Below are 18,138 nucleotides of genomic sequence, written 5' to 3'. Positions count from 1 at the left end.
TGATTAAATAACATAGGCTTGCGGCAAGTCTCGTAAGCGAATACGCCCACCAGCAGCTTGATAAAGAGATAAATGTGAACTGTAAAACAAACACTGTATCAAGGGATGCCATCGTACATATTTTTCGATTCGTTTGATTTTCAATAGGGTTCATCCTTGGGTGATTAAAAACACTCACACCAAGTTTCGTCAAAATCCATCAAGAAACCAGCTCTCTATCGTGTCCACAAACAATTCAAGAACAAGGGCAATAACTAATAGTAAATATTTTTAGATTCGTCTGATTTTCAAAAGGGTTCATCCTTGGGTGATTACAAACACTCACACCAAGTTTCACCAAAATCCATCAAGAAACCAGCTCTCTATCGTGTCCAGAAACAATTCAAGAATAAGGGCAATAACTCATAGTAAATATTTTTCGATTCATCTGATTTTCAATAGGGTTCATCCTTGGGTGATTACAAACACTCACACCAAGTTTCGTCAAAATCAATCAAGAAACCAGCTCTCTATCGTGTCCACAAACAATTCAAGAACAAGGGCAACAACTCATAGTAAATATTTTTCGATTCGTCTGATTTTCAATAAGGTTCATCCTTGGGTGATCACAAACACTCACACCAAGTTTCGTCAAAATCCATCAAGAAACCAGCTCTCTATCGTGTCCACACTCTATCGTGTCCACAAACAATTCAAGAACATGGGCAATAACTCATAGTAAATATTTTTCGATTCGTCTGATTTTCAAGAGGTTCTTTCTTGGGTGATTAAAAACACTCACACCAAGTTTCGTCAAAATCCATCAAGAAACCAGCTCTCTATCGTGTCCACAAACAATTCAAGAACAAGGGCAATAACTCATAGTAAATATTTTTCGATTCATCTGATTTTCAAAAGGGTTCGTCCTTGGGTGATTACAAGCACTCACACAAAGTTTCGTCAAAATCAATCAAGAAACCAGCTCTCTATCGTGTCCACAAACAATTCAAGAACAAGGGCAACAACTCATAGTAAATATTTTTCGATTCGTCTGATTTTCAATAGGGTTCATCTTTTGGTGATTACAAACACTCACACCAAGATTCGTCAAAATCCATCAAGAAACCTCCTCTCTTTCGTGTCCACAAACAATTCAAGAACAAGGGCAATAACTCATAGTAAATATTTTTCGATTCGTCTCATTTTCAATAGGGTTCATCCTTGGGTGATAACAAACACTCACACCAAGTTTCGCAAAAAAAAAAAATAAAGAAACCAGCTCTCTATCATGTCCGCACTCTATCGTGTCCACAAACAATTCAAGAACAAGGGCAATAACTCATAGTAAATATTTTTCGATTCATCTGATTTTCAATAGGGTTCGTCCTTGGGTGATTACAAACACTCACACCAAGACAGACAGACAGGGGCGACGGCTATTGATATGTGGGCGTATAAAAAGTAAAATAAAAACGAAAGCGATATCAGAGTTTTATCAGATATCTCTAAAGAAAACCATCGGATCATCACCAAATTCAATAGTGCACATCTTCATAATGATATTGACACACATACAAAAATTAAAAGAATCCATGGAGAATTGTAAATGTGAACGGACGGACGGAGGGACCGACAGAGGCAACTGCAATATACGCCCATACTTACGTGTGGGCGTATAAAAATGCCGTCACTCATCACATTCTTTAGTTGTAGCCTGCTTTATTCGGAATATTCACGATTCATCATTAGAAATGGAAATATTCCGCACACTTTTTCACCTCTTTAACCTAAATGTTGTAAAACAAATACAAACTTTAACACCTTCGTTTGAAAAAAGGACAAATAATAAAAACATAAATAAAGTGGAAATGACATACTGAAAGAAAGAAAATGTTATCAAATTGAATTAATTCATAACGCAACAGGTTTTTAGTTATTTTATTATTTTCTGTTTTGAATTGTTTTGTTTTCTTTACCCGATGAGACATGTTGACACAATATCCAAAACATCAATGTTAACATTTTTAACTGAATAGCCAATCAACATGTAAATTACTGTTACCTCAATGCTATCTTGATATTTCTACGACTCTCAATTTCTGAAGAATACCAAAAGGCCACGACTAGCAACAGCAGAATTATTTGGATCTTCTATTATCATTTTCAAGCTTTACTAGTAGTTGTGTTATTATCAAAACTGACTTGATTCATAATGTCCACACAAAAGTTAGCAAAACAATCAAATAATTGAAAATCAGATCCGACACAGTAATCGGAGTAAACGAAATGGTAATATCCAACAACAGGCTCTTGAAGTTTTGTCGATATTAACAAATATGGGTAATGTGGAGAAAATAGTGTCAACGTATATAAAAAGAGAAGACTTCCAATGACATAACGGACACAAATGTAAACAAATGTTCGTGAAAGACTTCTGCTTTACTTTTTTTGGTGTTTTGTATAAAGGACTACTTACTTATTTAATGATCTCCCTTTAAATTTATCTAGTAATTGTGATTTATTTGCCGACGATACAACCATTGTACAGATTGTACAGTACTTTTGAGGGGTTCATCAATCAGCCGAACAGGATTCGGGAATAAAGAGTCAGTAGATTAGAACAAATAATTTTCATCCATAATAATATTCAAAATACACCATACAGCATGAATCTATTTTGTCGTGACAGCCATCACATAGACAAATTCTAATAATAGTTCCAAACAGTTCCAATAAGTAGTAATAATAGTAATAGTAGTAATAGTAGTAGTAATAGTAGGTTTCCAAGTGTTAGGTACCAAACCTGACACAAACACGTCCAAGCAAAGTCCAAATTTACATCAAAAATAAAATTCCGACAGCCATGCCGTTTCTTTTCCAAAAACAACGTACCCACAAAATTAGCGACGTAATCAGGTCAATTACATACAAAAACGTAATCAAAACTAGCCTAACACCAGGCCTAAACTGGTAGCTACAACCATTCACTCTTCTTCTTCTGACATAACAGAATTAAACACTACGCTTCAAACTGAAACCAACAAAGTAATCAACTGGTGCCATAAAAATGCTATGCTAATTAATGAAAATAAAACTAAATCAATGTTAATAGGCTCAAAATATAAACTTAAATCTTCAGAAAATGTATTAAAAATCACTATTAACAATTTTGAAATTGAAAACGTCCCTAAATTCAAACTCTTAGGCATTGTAATTGACCAACATCTAAATTGGAATGAGCATGTCAATTATATTTCAAAAATCCTTAAGCAGAAAATCTTTCAAATGAGAAAATTACAAAAACTTGCTTTTAAACAAATACACACTTCAACGCTTCGAGAAAAAAATTTCACAACACATCAATCATAGGCTAAAACTCTAAATCTTTTAACTGTTTCTAAAAGATTTCTTCTCAATAAATATTTATTTCTTTACAAAATTTCCATCAAAAAATGTCCTTCCTATCTGAATGATATCATAATATATAAAAATACTAAATACTCTTCAATAAACTTACGGCGTAAAATACCAAAACCTAAAAACCATCTCTTCAAAAATAGTCTTAAATATACAGGTCCCTCTCTGTGGAACTCTTTACCTCTTTCTATACGATTTTCTACTAACATAAAAAGTTTTAGAACAAATGTATCAAAATTTATTAACACCCACTTTAAAATTCAAAAATGAATATTTCTCAATGTATAAATTAAAAAATCCATCTACCTTCTTCAATCATTTTGTGTTTTATATATCCTTCTTCAACATTATTTTATTATACATGTATTGTTAACTGAGTATTATGTCCATATTATTAGTATTTATTTCTTTTTTTTTTAAATAGAAAGCGATAAAAATGAGATAATATAGAAAAGAAATGTATAAAAAATTTAATTCATTCTAGAAATTACCTGATATTAATTTTGTGATGTTAACAAATAGAAACGATAACAAATTGTTGTATGAAACAAATCAATTATGTCAAAGTATATAGTCGGCTCATTAATCAGTAATTTGGTATTATTGGCCTAAATGAAATATTGAATGCTTCACTCAGTACAAGCATCTTGATTTAAAAAAAAAAATCAAAAAAATATTGACTTAAGATTCCAAATAAAACACTTTTGGTTTCACTTCTTTAACACAATACACTGATGCAAATGAACTGTTAGTGGAATAGGCTAATATAAATGTCATTTCATTTGAAACTCGAAGAACATGTTGAAAACTAAACTTCTTGAATTGATATGGCAGTGGTTGTCTGGATTGTCGTCAGGAGAAGCCATTTTCGACTTAGAAGCTCGATGTCCATTCGTCAGTTTCAGGGCTAAGGTCTTCGAAATAATCGACGAGCTTCTATCAATATATCAATGTGACATTATTTGTATGTTTAAATAAAGGCATCTGTAACGTTTTGGAAAACGGCTCGTTACAACTTTTAACTTCCAGAATATGTATTAGAATTCCTAACTGTCATGTGTTCATTAAACCATTGTGGCAAATTGAGAAATGAGTAAAGGAAAAACTAAGATAACCATTTATCCAATATATCGTGGAAGTCATAATTCAGCTCATCAATATTAATAAGCATGATATTAAGTCACATTCCATTTTGACGTGATATGGCTAATTAGAGAACTGTTCATCGAAAAGTCATGATAACTGCTATGCAGTGTGCAAGGACAGCGGGATATATTTATCGTACAAAACCCGCAGTACAGGACCATTCAAATGACTCCGATGTATGTATGTATGTATGTATGTATGTAATGTATAGATATATATATATATTTGCTTTCGATGTCCCACTTTACATTTCTTAACATTCGTCAAAATTATATTATGAACAATTTTTAAATCTGTATCAATGCACAGCTTTTCTTATTATTAAAGACAGATTTCCATACATCAGTCCACTGGAGCTCATAGCCTAAATTTTCCCAATGGGCTTCACAAGCGGCATGAGGTAAAAACATACAGGACGAACAGAACTGGTGGGAGACTCGATCAAATGCCTTCTCCGCGTCTAGTTTCAATAAAAAAAATGGTCGGTCCTCCAGACCATCATAATCTATAAGATCCCGTATGTTCAAAATATAAGAAGCAACATCTGTATTAGGTATTGAGCATGATTGAGCATGATTGAAATAATCCCATTTAAGGAAAACTGTAGCTCCTTAAGGCAAATATCAGCATGGTACGAATAGATTTCCTCTTCCAAAGGCTTATTTTCAACTAAACTAAATAATTGATTTTGACAATTCCTATCAACATACTCTTCACTATACAATTTTTAATTAAACTCCACAGACTCTTGTAGAATATCAGGAATATTTTCAACAATCTTACCATCAGCAGTCTTAAGGCTCCTAGCAACATTATTTTGTTCCTTGGTGAAACTGTCCAAGATTAAGGAAAAATTTGGAACATTTATCTGCTTCAAAAGCTATATCAGATTTCGATCGTGTAATAGCACCTTGACATTTCAATTTCTCATGCTTCTCCAATTCATTTCCTAATTCATAAATATGAGAGTAATATAATCAGGATCTTGGTTGGCTTGACCATAACGAAAATTTAATGAATGTTCCAAAATTCCTCCTGACTCTTTTCCTTTTATTTTTGGCATAAAAAATACTTCTCTGTTTCACCTTATACTTAAAATTATCCCACCATAAAGTTTTTTGCAATAAATTCACAATAAGCAGTGTCTTTGAGATACAAATTGTTCAAAACAAGTAACATAACTGTGTCACTTCGAGTTGTATGCGATATATAACAAAAAGTGCAAAAACACAATAAAGGGGAAACAACAAAAATAAAGTCTATTCTTGATCGTTTAAGATGCCCTTGCACAGTTTGATTTCGAGTAAAAACGATCTTTTCAGGATTCTTTCTCCTCCATATGTCGGATAGATTTGAATCAGCTGCAAAGGTCGATAGCAATTGTGAGTTTGAGTTGTAACCTGTCATGTTACTAGATCTGTCATGTTTACAATTGATAATATCGTTAAAATCACCACAAACTAATGTGTTTTCGGATTTGGATAACCTATCAGAAACAAGTTTCAAGAATTTATTGTGGGACTTTGCTGGAGTCCCAGTTTGTTATCGAAATGTCCATTCTTTTTTTTTTTTCGAAATTTACACACCTTCCTGAGCTTAGACTGCAGTAGTAGCAGCAACCATTCAACTTCTCTAGACCTTCTTTAGTGGCAACGTGTTCCTTAAATATATATTGGAACATTTTAGCAAAACCGGAAGTGCCACAGTTCAACATGTGCAAAAAGTCGAAAATCGGCTCTAGAAGCGTATTTTTGAATCGATTTTCTTCGGGTTTTCATTTTTAAAATCTGGCTGTAATTTCTGATCAGATAGCACTTGAAAAATGACGAAATTCGAAAATTTGTCGCAAATTTTTTCGATTGAATTTTGCAATTTTTTTGCAACTTTTTTGTTTTTGCATCGATTGATCTGAAATTTAAAATGCAAAGAGACATCAAGAAAGTCAATGATATGATACGGTCAGAGTTTTGACGTCACTTCCGGTTTTGAAGGTGGAATCAATTGAAAGTACAATCTTCTTCCGGTCGAATAACTTCCGGTGTAAATGAAATAGGTCAACGGAATTTATGCAGGTCGTAAGTAAATGCTAATACAAAAAAACGAAGAATATAAAATCCAGACCGGAAGTGATACTTTGGCCGCCATCTTGATTTTCTCATTTTTCTGAAAATCAAAATAAGTCCTTAGGGATAAACTAAATCTGCATAAATTTGGTGTCGATGTAATCTGCTGTCTAATGTTCACAAAACGTTGCATTTTCGCAACTTCCGGTTGAAATTTTTCAAAGTTTAAAATCTTATTTCTTGTGACCTTGACCTTTGATGACCTTGACCTTCATAGGGTCAAAGGTCATTGACCTTGGCTATTATTTGATACTTTGACCTTTGACCTTTGACCTCCGACATGTACTTCCTGTTTAATAGCTATCCGTTAAAAGCCAAATTCGCAACTTTGGACTGCTCTAGCACGTGACCTAATTAACCTAGAGGGCTATTTTTTTCGGTTTCCTAATGTGCTTCTCATGCACTTAACATAGATATAGAGCAATTACTTTTTTAAAGCAAAATTGAAATTCGTGATTTTTTCAAATTTGAGTTTTGTCTTACCATATTTGTGTCCTTTTGATCTTGGTGTATGTATATCTTATGACCTATTTTATGTGGAACCTTGATATTTGGAATACAACTAGACACTTTGAATATGAATTCACCTATGACAAAAATTGGGGTGGGCGTGGCACATCCGGTTTGAAATACTAATTGTTTACATTTTGGGGCTGGGGCATAACTCGCATAGGATACGTTTGTTAAAAGAGGGACTTTGCACACAATTACCTCATCCTTTTGGCCAGTTTGTGTTAACAGCTCAGTTGTTTCAGCTTTATAGTTCCAAAAAAGGAACGGGTTTTAACATTTGGATATTTTCATTTTTCGATTTTGACCTTTGTTGACATTTGTTGACCTATATCTTTTGACCTGAAAAATGTAGAAGCTTGAAATTTAAAACACAACATAACATTTGAAATATCAATTACCCTATGCAAAAAAATTAAGGTGGGCGTGGCACATCTGGGTTATATTACTCATTATTGACATTTTTAACCAGGGGCATAACTCGCAGATTATACATTTGTTCAAAATGGAACTTTGCATACAATTATCTTATGTTTTGAACCACTTTATCTTAGAAGTTCGGTAGTTTCCGCTTCATAGTTCAAAAAAAGGAACAGGTTTTGGAAATTCAAAATTTTCAATTTTTGACCTTGACCTTTGTTGACCTTGACCTTTGTAGGATCAAACGTCATTGGCATTGGCTATCTATTTGTACTTTTATATTTGCTGTCCTTTGTCAACTTCCGGTTTTATAGTCGTGTGCAATTAGAAATTTTGATGATGGATATCTCTTGATCTTGACCTTTTTACACCTTCTCCTTTACAAGATCAAAGGTCATTGTCCTTGGCTATCTGCTGATACTTTGATTTGTGAGGTCTGACGTCTACTTCCGGTATTAGAATCTTCTAAAAAATAAAAAATTATCAACTTTAGACTTGTTCTTGCGCTTGACCTAATTATCGTCGATGGTTGATTTTTTTCAGGGTCTTTAGCAAATTGCTACATTTGCAAAGTCCCATTTGTGCCACGAGTGGCTCTAGTTTCTATTTGAAGTCTGATTCGGAGCATAGATGCACATGACTGAAATCAAAATCGTCTGTAGACACTTTACACTGAACCATACGGCCATCAGAATCAGAGTAAAGGAATGAAGTCTTTTTTGATCAACTCCAGACATTTAATCAATCGGATCAGAAATTAATACAATAGGCAAACTGCTGTGCATCACTTTCTGCACTCTTAGAAACATCATCAACAGAAATTTCAATATCAACACTATTTTCCACATGTGATTTTATCAACAACGGACTCCTGAAATTTATCAACAACAGGCTTATTCATACCACTACTGTTATGAGTGACTGGCTCATTGACAACACCAACGGTACCTTTACCAGTCACATTTCCAGCCATACAAAGCACACCTCGGACACAAAACTGCAACACATGACCTCTTCCCACGATCAGGTTGTTGGCATTTAAAACATGTGAACTCTTGACATTGAGAAATAATATGACCCGGCTGTAAACAAACTAAGCAAACTTTTTTTGATCATTGTATCGAATTGACGACAAACCATCAAAATTAGTCGCATAAGGCAAACTGGATTTAGTCGGCGGAAATTCCACCTTAGAAAAGCGAGTACCATCATACTTTCTTTTCCCATTAAAATCTGCCGTTTTCCTGGTAAGTGGGCCTACTGTCCTGACTCCCCACGAATCTAATTTAGCAAAGATCATTAACATGCACAGGTATATCTATAAATGACACGACCTTAATTCGAGAATCTACAAATTTACAATGTGAACCATCATCACCATTAAATAGCCCTTCACTGACTAATTGAACACAAGCCAAAACCGATTCCGTGCCACGTTTATTATCAACCATGCAGTTCAATGATGACACACCTCTATATTTCTTAATGTCTTGTTTAAGAACCTTGATGTCCTTCAACAACATGTCAACACCTGTCATCTTGGAAAGTTTGTATTCAATAAATGAATACAACAGGCCTGAAGCGCTGAAACGGCTAAAACTAACCATAAAAAGGTAAAAATTACCTCAAAAACTCACAAAAGCAACCTTAATTATCTTCTGTACCATATAAAACGAACAAACACTTTGATTACTTCGATTTAATGCGATTTTCATAGAATTAGTAAAATATGTCTGCATCCTATCAAATTTAAAACGGTAGTCCCATGCCAGTCTCTCTTACCTGCATCACTGACAGGGTTAAACCTGAAGATATTATCTCAACCTTTGCCGGGATCTTCAGGTTAGAGAGAAATTGACTATTTCACTAAGCCACCGCGGCTCCCTGTGATATATAGAAAATACATATATATAGTAGTATATATATAATAGTTTGTCACCCCAAAAATTGTAAAACTGAAGATTGAATAATTCATACTGGTGAGTGTTACTGTTCCGCCAAATATTTTATTTACAATCAAAGCTACTAGTGGGCGTATATTACCTTGCCTGGCAAGCTATCTTCAAGAAATGTATCGAAACGAGACCGCTAAAATGAGGAACGATGAATTTTGAGTTTAACGAAACGAAGTCATTTTCTTTGAAGAGCAAATTTTGTTTTTTGATGATAATATCGCATAAATATCCTACAAATGTTTAAAAATATCTTAGTTTCGTATATTTTATGTGGATTGGTGCGTATCAATTTTATTTTATTCATGAAACATAGCCTTTGAATCTTTCTCTTATTAGCCAAACCAATGCAATTTGGCTACAAAACGCCATTTGATTTCGATATATCGGAAATGTCATCTTTTAAACGAGATGTAGTTGATATGCTTAACATCTGCATAATTCAACCATCTGTGAATACTCTTGTCATTTTAAATGAACTTGATTTACGAGTAATCGACCAAAATCAATAGAGATTGAACAACTTTCCTGATCGTATATGGGTAATTATTACTTAAACAGCAGCTGCTTATTAAGCCGTCAGTAGACTACCAAACGACAGCGGAGAAAATATGAACAGATCGATTCTAGAACTCTTTCAGTTTTCTTTCTTCTTTAGCTGTCAGTTGGACAAGATAGCTTATAACGTCGTGAACATTTCAACATCCAATCAAATTGTCGCTCTGAACATCTCCGGTGATGTTAAATTTCTTATTAAAGTGGACTGTATTGGTTTAAACAATCAATAAAGCATGTGCAAAAAGCATGTCAAGTATAAACTTTTAGCTCTTTTATGATTTGAGAGTTTATTAACATTGTGAAAAGTGTGTAACTCATGGGGAGAATTTTATGTTAACGTTAAGTTTAAAATGTTATCAGTGATTGCGACAGTTTGAATCAGCTGAAATTAATTTGTGAATACGAAAACTGACTAAGTTAACTAAGTGGATTTCTCAGTATATTATAGAAACTATTGGTATTTGCTGTTAATTGTTTATTAAGAAAACTTATATACTTTGACAGTAATGTGAATCGTGATTGGAATTTTCGTGTTTACCAGATTACATAATTGTAAGTGGTTTTATTTCTTTTGTGATTCTAAAATATAGGGGTCTTATATTGCAATATATTCAAAAGCTATTTCTTCTCTAAGTGATACAAAACATGAACAAGCTTGGAGGTTGTTGCTTTTCCTTTGAGCCTAATTTGACAGAAAAATCCACAACCTTTGCCACTGGACATATTCATGTTATCATACTATTGTCGTTTTCTTTGATAATCGTTTTCTGACTCCAATACATTGATGACAATACACAGTTTAACGTAAAACACTTTGCATTGTGATGTTTCTTTATGATCGCTTCCACAATTTTTATATTTGGTGAAATGGTTTATTATCACCCTATCGAATTTGAAAAAAAAGAATTTCTTGGCGTATATAGACAAACTTGTTAATTGTTAATTAACCTCCAACGATGAACCCTATCGAACACCTTGTGATACGCATGACGGGTTGTTCAAATGAATTCGACCTAAAAGCTTTTATGTTGTAAATTGTATTTCCAATCCTTTAATGGCAAGAGCAAAAGACTTAAGCTAAGGGATGAAATTAATCAACGGGTGTTGATAAATCATTTTTAATACAACTTGATTTAATAATTTAGTCTTAATATTTTCAAAGAATTTTAATATAAATGAAAGTTTGCCTGAGTCAAAGGCAACATCTAAAAAACCGCTCTTCGAATTATTACTTAATTTGAACTTGACAGAGTTCTCGCTTATATTTTCATGTTTCCAACTAGATCGAAAAAAAATGTTTGCTTCTATAATTGCATCACATATCTAAAACCAAATATTTACACGTTTAATAAGTCAATAAGTCAAGGCAATAACTAAAGATAGCTTGCCAGGCATGGTAACATACGCCCACTGGCAGCTGAGAAATTCCACCAATTGTTTTAAAATCAATATCAATATCCCAAATACATCAAAATATCGCATCAATATACATGATCACACCATGTTTCATTACAATCAGTTGAAAAATGTAGTCTCTATTCTGTTCACAAACATATTTTGACGCGGTTTTCCTAAATCAAGGGCAATAACTAAAAAACTGTTCATCGAAAGATCGTCAAATTCGAACTTGACCAAGATCTCATTAATATAAATGATCACACCAAATTACATTCAGATCAGTTAAAAACTGTAGTCTCTACTGTGTTCACAAACAAACCACATTTCCATGTGGGCGTATAAAAAAGAAGTTCATCTGATTGTTGCCATGTAAGAATTTGGACGAGGTCGCATCAATTTACAAATGAATCTTAAGTTTCATCAAAATTGGATAATAAACTGTAGTCTTATTATATCAAAAAGCAATCAAATTCGTCGCGTTTTTACTAAATCAAAGGCGGTAACTAAAAACGTTATCTCACCAACTATGAGTCAAGTTTCATGCGTATTTTTTTTCAGCGGCAGAAACTCAAAAACCGTTTATGCATACCAAAACTGTAGCCTCTATCGTGTGTCAACAACCTAAATTGGCACATTCTTAAAATAGCAACAACTCAAAAACCAAATTCAAATATGACCAAGAGCAGTCTAATTAAAATTAGCGCAAACTTTCATTCTTTTTTTAACAGCTTTTAACTTGGTCATTTGAAAAATAAAATGTCATATTAGTCATCTTGATTTACCATCGGTGTCCGAATCGGAGTTTTAATCGCACATAAAAAACATTGATAAATTCAAGATGGTAACCATTTTACATGGAGTTCAAATCTGAGAACAATAACTTTGATAATTCAAGATGGTAACCATTCACAGAGGTTAAATGGTAAATCTGACAAAAAAAAATGGATTAATCAAGTTGGTAAGTCTTTGACACAGAGTTCAAATGTAAGACAAAAATGCCTTCCTAACATTAACCATAATAGCCATTAAAAATAAAAGTTTTCAGGTTTGACTTCAAATTAGGAAACTCTGAAATGGATCTCAATGCTAGTGGCAGATTATTTCATAATTTTGGCGCGGCCATACCGTTTTCTTTCCATGGGCTTTATAAAAGTCTCATTTCAGTGCTATTCCTGGTACAATATGCCGAACTGTGGACAGAAATAATATCAGTGAGGTATGAGGGTACTATGTCAAAATGACGAAAAAGTTTAAAAAAAAATATTGCATAAATTTTTAAAACGAACTCGCTGTTCTTTGAGTAGGGGTGTCGTGTCATATCTGCATGCCATCCGAGATTCCGTCCGGTGACAAGCCTAGCAACCGAATTTCGGATTTGTTGAAATTATTTAACTTTGTAATTCGGAAGAGCATAAAACAAACTATTACAGTAATCAAGTTTTGGAGGAGACAGAGGAGCTCCATTAATTACAAACATGACTCAAATTACGCAGCTTTTCTTGTTTAAAACTGATAAAAATATATTTGAGAAATATAATGACAAACACTCGATTAAGCGATCTCGGAATCTTGCATGTTGAGTGAGAACTCACTGCGTTCATAGACCCAGACGATTTCATTGACAAGTTCTCAGAGCAGCACAATAGCTTGAGGATAAAGCTCTTTCAAAAAACTGTTCAAAAGTGGACTTTTGGACTATTTTTGTTTGAAAGGGGGTTGGATTTGGTTGAATTTGAGTTACATGTGATCTACATCATCATCAATGTAATCCTGAATGAAGGTCATATTGATATTGATCTAAAGAAATAACTCTTCTCGAAAAAAATGGCAACAGATTGATTTGGGAGACTGTTGGACGTCAAAACTTACAATAAAGATATGAGGTTGAAACTAATATAGTGTTTTTCATTTTGCTATATAAACAATAACCATATCGCAGTTTGGTATAAGTGAGTTACCATTTTCATATTTAAGATGAGATACAATATTGGTACAAGTAGTCTTAAGTCTAATTTCATTATCCAGCGACTCTTATCTATGAAGTGGTGCATGATAAGTTTATTTACATCATCAGACTGGCTAAATTAGCTCGCAAAACAGTCTTTAAGAACAGTAGTGTTAATGTAAAGCAGTGTTAATCTGACTAAAACTACGAGAGACTAAAATTTAATGAAAAAAATAAAATAGTGTTTTGCATCTGAATGTACAGTTACAGATGTATAGTAAATTTTTAATAAAAATCTGGAAAATAAAACAGTCCTTATAAAGTGTGACAATGCTTTGCGACATTATGTTAAATATTGACGTCGTGAAATCTTCAATCTAAGCAAATTTATATTTGCCTGCTTGTAGAACGACGTAATAGCCTATCTTAAATTGGACCCTTGCCTATGAAACTAACAGTCATTATCTTCACATATCCTGTTGTTTAATTGGAGTCTGATTTGTAGGTGAATCATTCGGACTAATTTTCCCCTGGCATCATGGCATCTTAAATGTTACGTTTTCCCTTGAAGGAAACAAGATCATTGTGACCTAGTTGATCACATACGCTTGTGGCCGTTTAAAGGAAATTCGTGGCTAAGACTAGTCTTCATATACATTCATTTTGTAAAGCTATTCTTAAACGTAAATAGATTACCTACTCCCCCATACCAGAAGTATCCTAATAGCTGTTGAGAAAATTCTAATGACAATACTAATGACAGAGTAGCATCCCTGGACGTTAACCACACAACGGATCATTCTTTTATTTCCTTCTTGATATTTCTCTTTGTAAATGAACTATGTGATATTTTACTTTAACATGCTCTTGTAAGACTATATTAGATATAGTTTATCGACGACAAGGTCTGGCTATCTAAACCGAAGGAGGTTTACAAAACCAATTTACACGGCACCAGCAATATTGTGAAGCATGGTACCTAAAAGCAAAACTAAGGTTGTAGTGTTCCAAAAGGTATGGATAAACCAGATCAATATAAATTTACACACAGAACTATCCCTGTGGAATGTATTCCAAAATTCACATATCACAAATTAAACTGTATTTTCTTTAAGTTAAACCTTGATTAAAGACAACAGTGTAAGCTCTCCGATTGTTTCATTGAGTCTATATTATCCTATGCAGCTCTGATGTGGGGTTTCCTGAAAGCAAATGACAAAGTATTGGATACGTATTTTTTTCAGATTGAGATTACCTCCTGTATTTCGATAACATTGATTTATATTTTAGTATTACTCCTCGTTCTAAGCTGCACAGGTAAACAACTTCTGGACAACTGTGCCTGCTCTGACCTTTGGAACAAGCAGTTTTTTTCAAATTCCTTGTTATAGCATACCAAGTGAGCGTATTCAAGACCAATATATAGTCTTGGAATATCTCTCGGCAATTTTCATCTACAATATATGTCAACCAATCCATAACCTCTCCTTGATCGTTTGTCTGTATGACGTAATTAAGAAAATACATCTTTTTTTAAGTTTGAAGAACTAATCTTTAAAATAATCCGACATTAATGATTATCGATATTGGTACAAAGAGTTTCCGTCTGCGATTTGTTCTAATGAAAACTACAATTGAATGAGTCGTGAGATGTAGATACATCCTTTTATGATCACCGATGTCGATGACGTTTTGATCATATTCGCTGAGAACAGTTGCGTAGAAAGCACCGTTGTTTACCTTATACAAAATGGATTGCGTATGCGAGGAGTTCTATCCCATCGTCTCCTATGTCCTTACCCTTCAACAGCATGGTCAACCAGCGTTTACCTTCAAACGCAAAATCTCATTGACCATTACCAAACCACACTTCAAGAGTAACTGACCACCATTCGAACCAAGTCTTTATCATCGTTTCTCATGTCCTGTCCTGGGCCCGTCGCTCCTATTGGAAACGTCTCACTGTAACCACCAGCTAGAGTCACCACCCTATCGAGCCAAACCCCTAATTAAAACGAGCCCGAAGTTCACCTACTCCTAGTCCAGCGGACATAGGTAAACGTTCTCTTAGAGAGCGCACCCCCTTTCTCTTTTCACTTTAGACTCGTCTTTCCCTTCCACGCCATCTGAATCTTCACCGCGTTTTTGGACCAGCAAACCACCCATCAGTCTCCATCCAAGTCAAGACGTGTATCCAGACAATCCCCTCCTCGAACCAGATCCCAGTCCGTGACCAATGCTACTTTTCTAACAATTACCAAACCAGTACCAATCACCCTGTCGATAACCATTATATCCGCTACTAAACCCTTTTATCATCACACCAAGGACAAATCATTATGGAATCTACCTGCTCTGAAGAAATCTACCTTAATCATTGGATCTTCTAACCTGAATCGAATTACCAAAACCAGTTCAGGTACATTCTTACCCCGGTGCCCAAATCCATCACATACAGTCCATCCTTGAATCATACGACCATCATCCCAAACCTACTATCGTTATTCTGCATGTAGGCCTCAACAACAGTGATCAGCTACCTAAGACCCCCTTTAACCAAGCCAAAAAGTAATCGCTACAGCCAACAAACCTTCCAAAACTCCAATATCATCTTCACATGTATATCCATCTCAAAAAAAATCTCGAAGAAAGCACACCAGAACCCCAGCACCCTCAACATGATGATGGAGTCCAATACCAGCAGCGCAACAATCTTACCACCCTCCAAAGAAGAATTCGAACCTGTTGATAATCTTCACTGGTCTCCAGAAACAGCAAACAGTATTTATTTGTTTTGGATACACCAGCTTCAAGCATCGAGTAAGTCTTTAAACTAATTACTAGGAATAAAAATGCTGAGAAGCCACCGCTAGGCCAAACTGTAGTTAACTTGAGCCGCAGAATTCTCACACCCCTTCAGCATTCAATCTTAGACCGTGGACTTAAGTTTATTATGACGACGAAGGAAGCCAACTTTAACTATATCCGCCAATCCATTGAACGATTTCAACGAAATCTTAGCTGCACACATTTTTTCGAAACCACCCCACGTGGTACTAGAACAATGTTTACTCCTAAATCCACGAAGACACCCCCTCATCCATCCTTAAATATTGAAAGCAATTGAGAGTATGAATAGCCTAACAGAGAACCATTCCAATCTCACACGAGTGGAACGTGAAGCGTTAAACTTACTTAAGACGATAGCATTGTCTTTTAAAAGATTGACAAAGGCTCATGTTGTGTCATTCTGAATAGGGAGGATTACGTTTCAGAAGCAGAGAATCAACTGAATAATCCTAAACATTATGCCATTTTACCAACTAATTTTCAAAGAAACTGTTAATATGATTAACAATATTCTTGCCGATTTAGTCAAAATTAAACAGAAACAATATGACTAACTGCCAAACCTGATTGTCGTGAGAGACATTTATACACTTTGCCTAAGAATCCAACCAAGGAGTGGTTTATCTCGAATAAAATCCCGAAAGGCCGCCCGATTATATCTGACTGTGGTAGTGAGTCTTATGTAGTGTCAGAATACATTAATCATTTCTTACTATCTCTAGCATGTCAACATCGCGCCTACCTTAAAGACACAACCGATTTTGTCAATAAAATAAAAAATCTTCGAGTTCTTTCTCATGCTATTTTAATTTCTATCGACGTTTCTTCTATATACACACCTCGTAAAAGTATTCCCTTTGATGTTGTCGAACGATATTGGACATCATCAGATGTAATATCTGATATCGTCCCTTAGGATGATATCACCCTCTCAAGACGAGAAAAAAAAGACATTCTCATTTATAACTTTATTTTGATATATTGATAACGCAATTAGTAGCATATATAATCGGTGCACTCGTTCGGCTTATTTTTGTCGGCGTCTCTGAATTATTGTCAGCTTCTTTTTTGGTATCTGTAGTGTCTGTTGGGTTTATGGTATCGGCGTGATTCAAAATGCCACTTATTCCCCTCTTCATGTCATCTGATGTCCTCTTGTAAGTTCTAATCCCTGTAAATACACATTAAATTTACATTTAAAATTATACATAGATTGATATTTTGATTAATTGCTGTCCATTACGATATTATACATAGAATGAGCCAGCAGCAAGGAAAGACGTGACAATAAAAATAATACATGTATTTAACCAAAATCTACTTACCCTCCACACTGCGGTGGCCGGTACGCTCCATTATCAGCTGTTCTGGTACACCAGAATTGAAGAGACTTGTAGCAGTGGTCACTCTCAAGGAATGATTAGTCTTATATTCAGATACACCAGCTACTTTTAATAATTCTGGAATTACCTTCTGAATTGCATTATGGCCCATAGATTGTTTTCTATACCAGCGGGTATCGGTTGTAATTTTCATCGGCGTCAGATAAAACGCATCGTCTCTGCCATCACTTGGACATAATTCCAACAATTTTAGGGGTTATTTTTCGGTGATTCAACCCACCCTGAACAGTTTTCGAAATATCTTCTTTGTAACGTAAGAACTGGGATCCGTCTGCACACGAAACCAAAGAAATCTGACTATTCTTATACCTTAAATTTCTGTGCTCTTTCCCACTTCGTAAAGAGAAATGCAATCCATTTAAATAAATAAGGGTATTTATAAGCACTCGTGGATTATGTGTCCCAAGAACTTTCTTTGACCACAATATTTCTTCCTC

The 18,138-nt window shown here is 34.5% G+C and overlaps 1 protein-coding gene across 1 annotated transcript; it reads right to left on the bottom strand.

The window, feature by feature from the left end:
* Positions 1-17,266: 17,266 nt before the first annotated feature.
* Positions 17,267-17,834, bottom strand: LOTGIDRAFT_158614 (hypothetical protein; the record flags this gene model as incomplete). The annotated part of the gene is made up of 2 exons (XM_009051763.1): positions 17,267-17,469; positions 17,624-17,834. The coding sequence occupies 2 exons, from the start codon at positions 17,832-17,834 to the stop codon at positions 17,267-17,269; spliced, it is 414 nt and encodes a 137-aa protein (XP_009050011.1).
* Between the last annotated feature and the right edge of the window lie 304 nt (positions 17,835-18,138).

This window comes from Lottia gigantea (genome assembly GCF_000327385.1).
Source record: "Lottia gigantea unplaced genomic scaffold LOTGIsca_17, whole genome shotgun sequence".
Taxonomy (NCBI): domain Eukaryota; kingdom Metazoa; phylum Mollusca; class Gastropoda; family Lottiidae; genus Lottia; species Lottia gigantea.
This window is presented reverse-complemented; position numbering and strand designations above follow the sequence as displayed.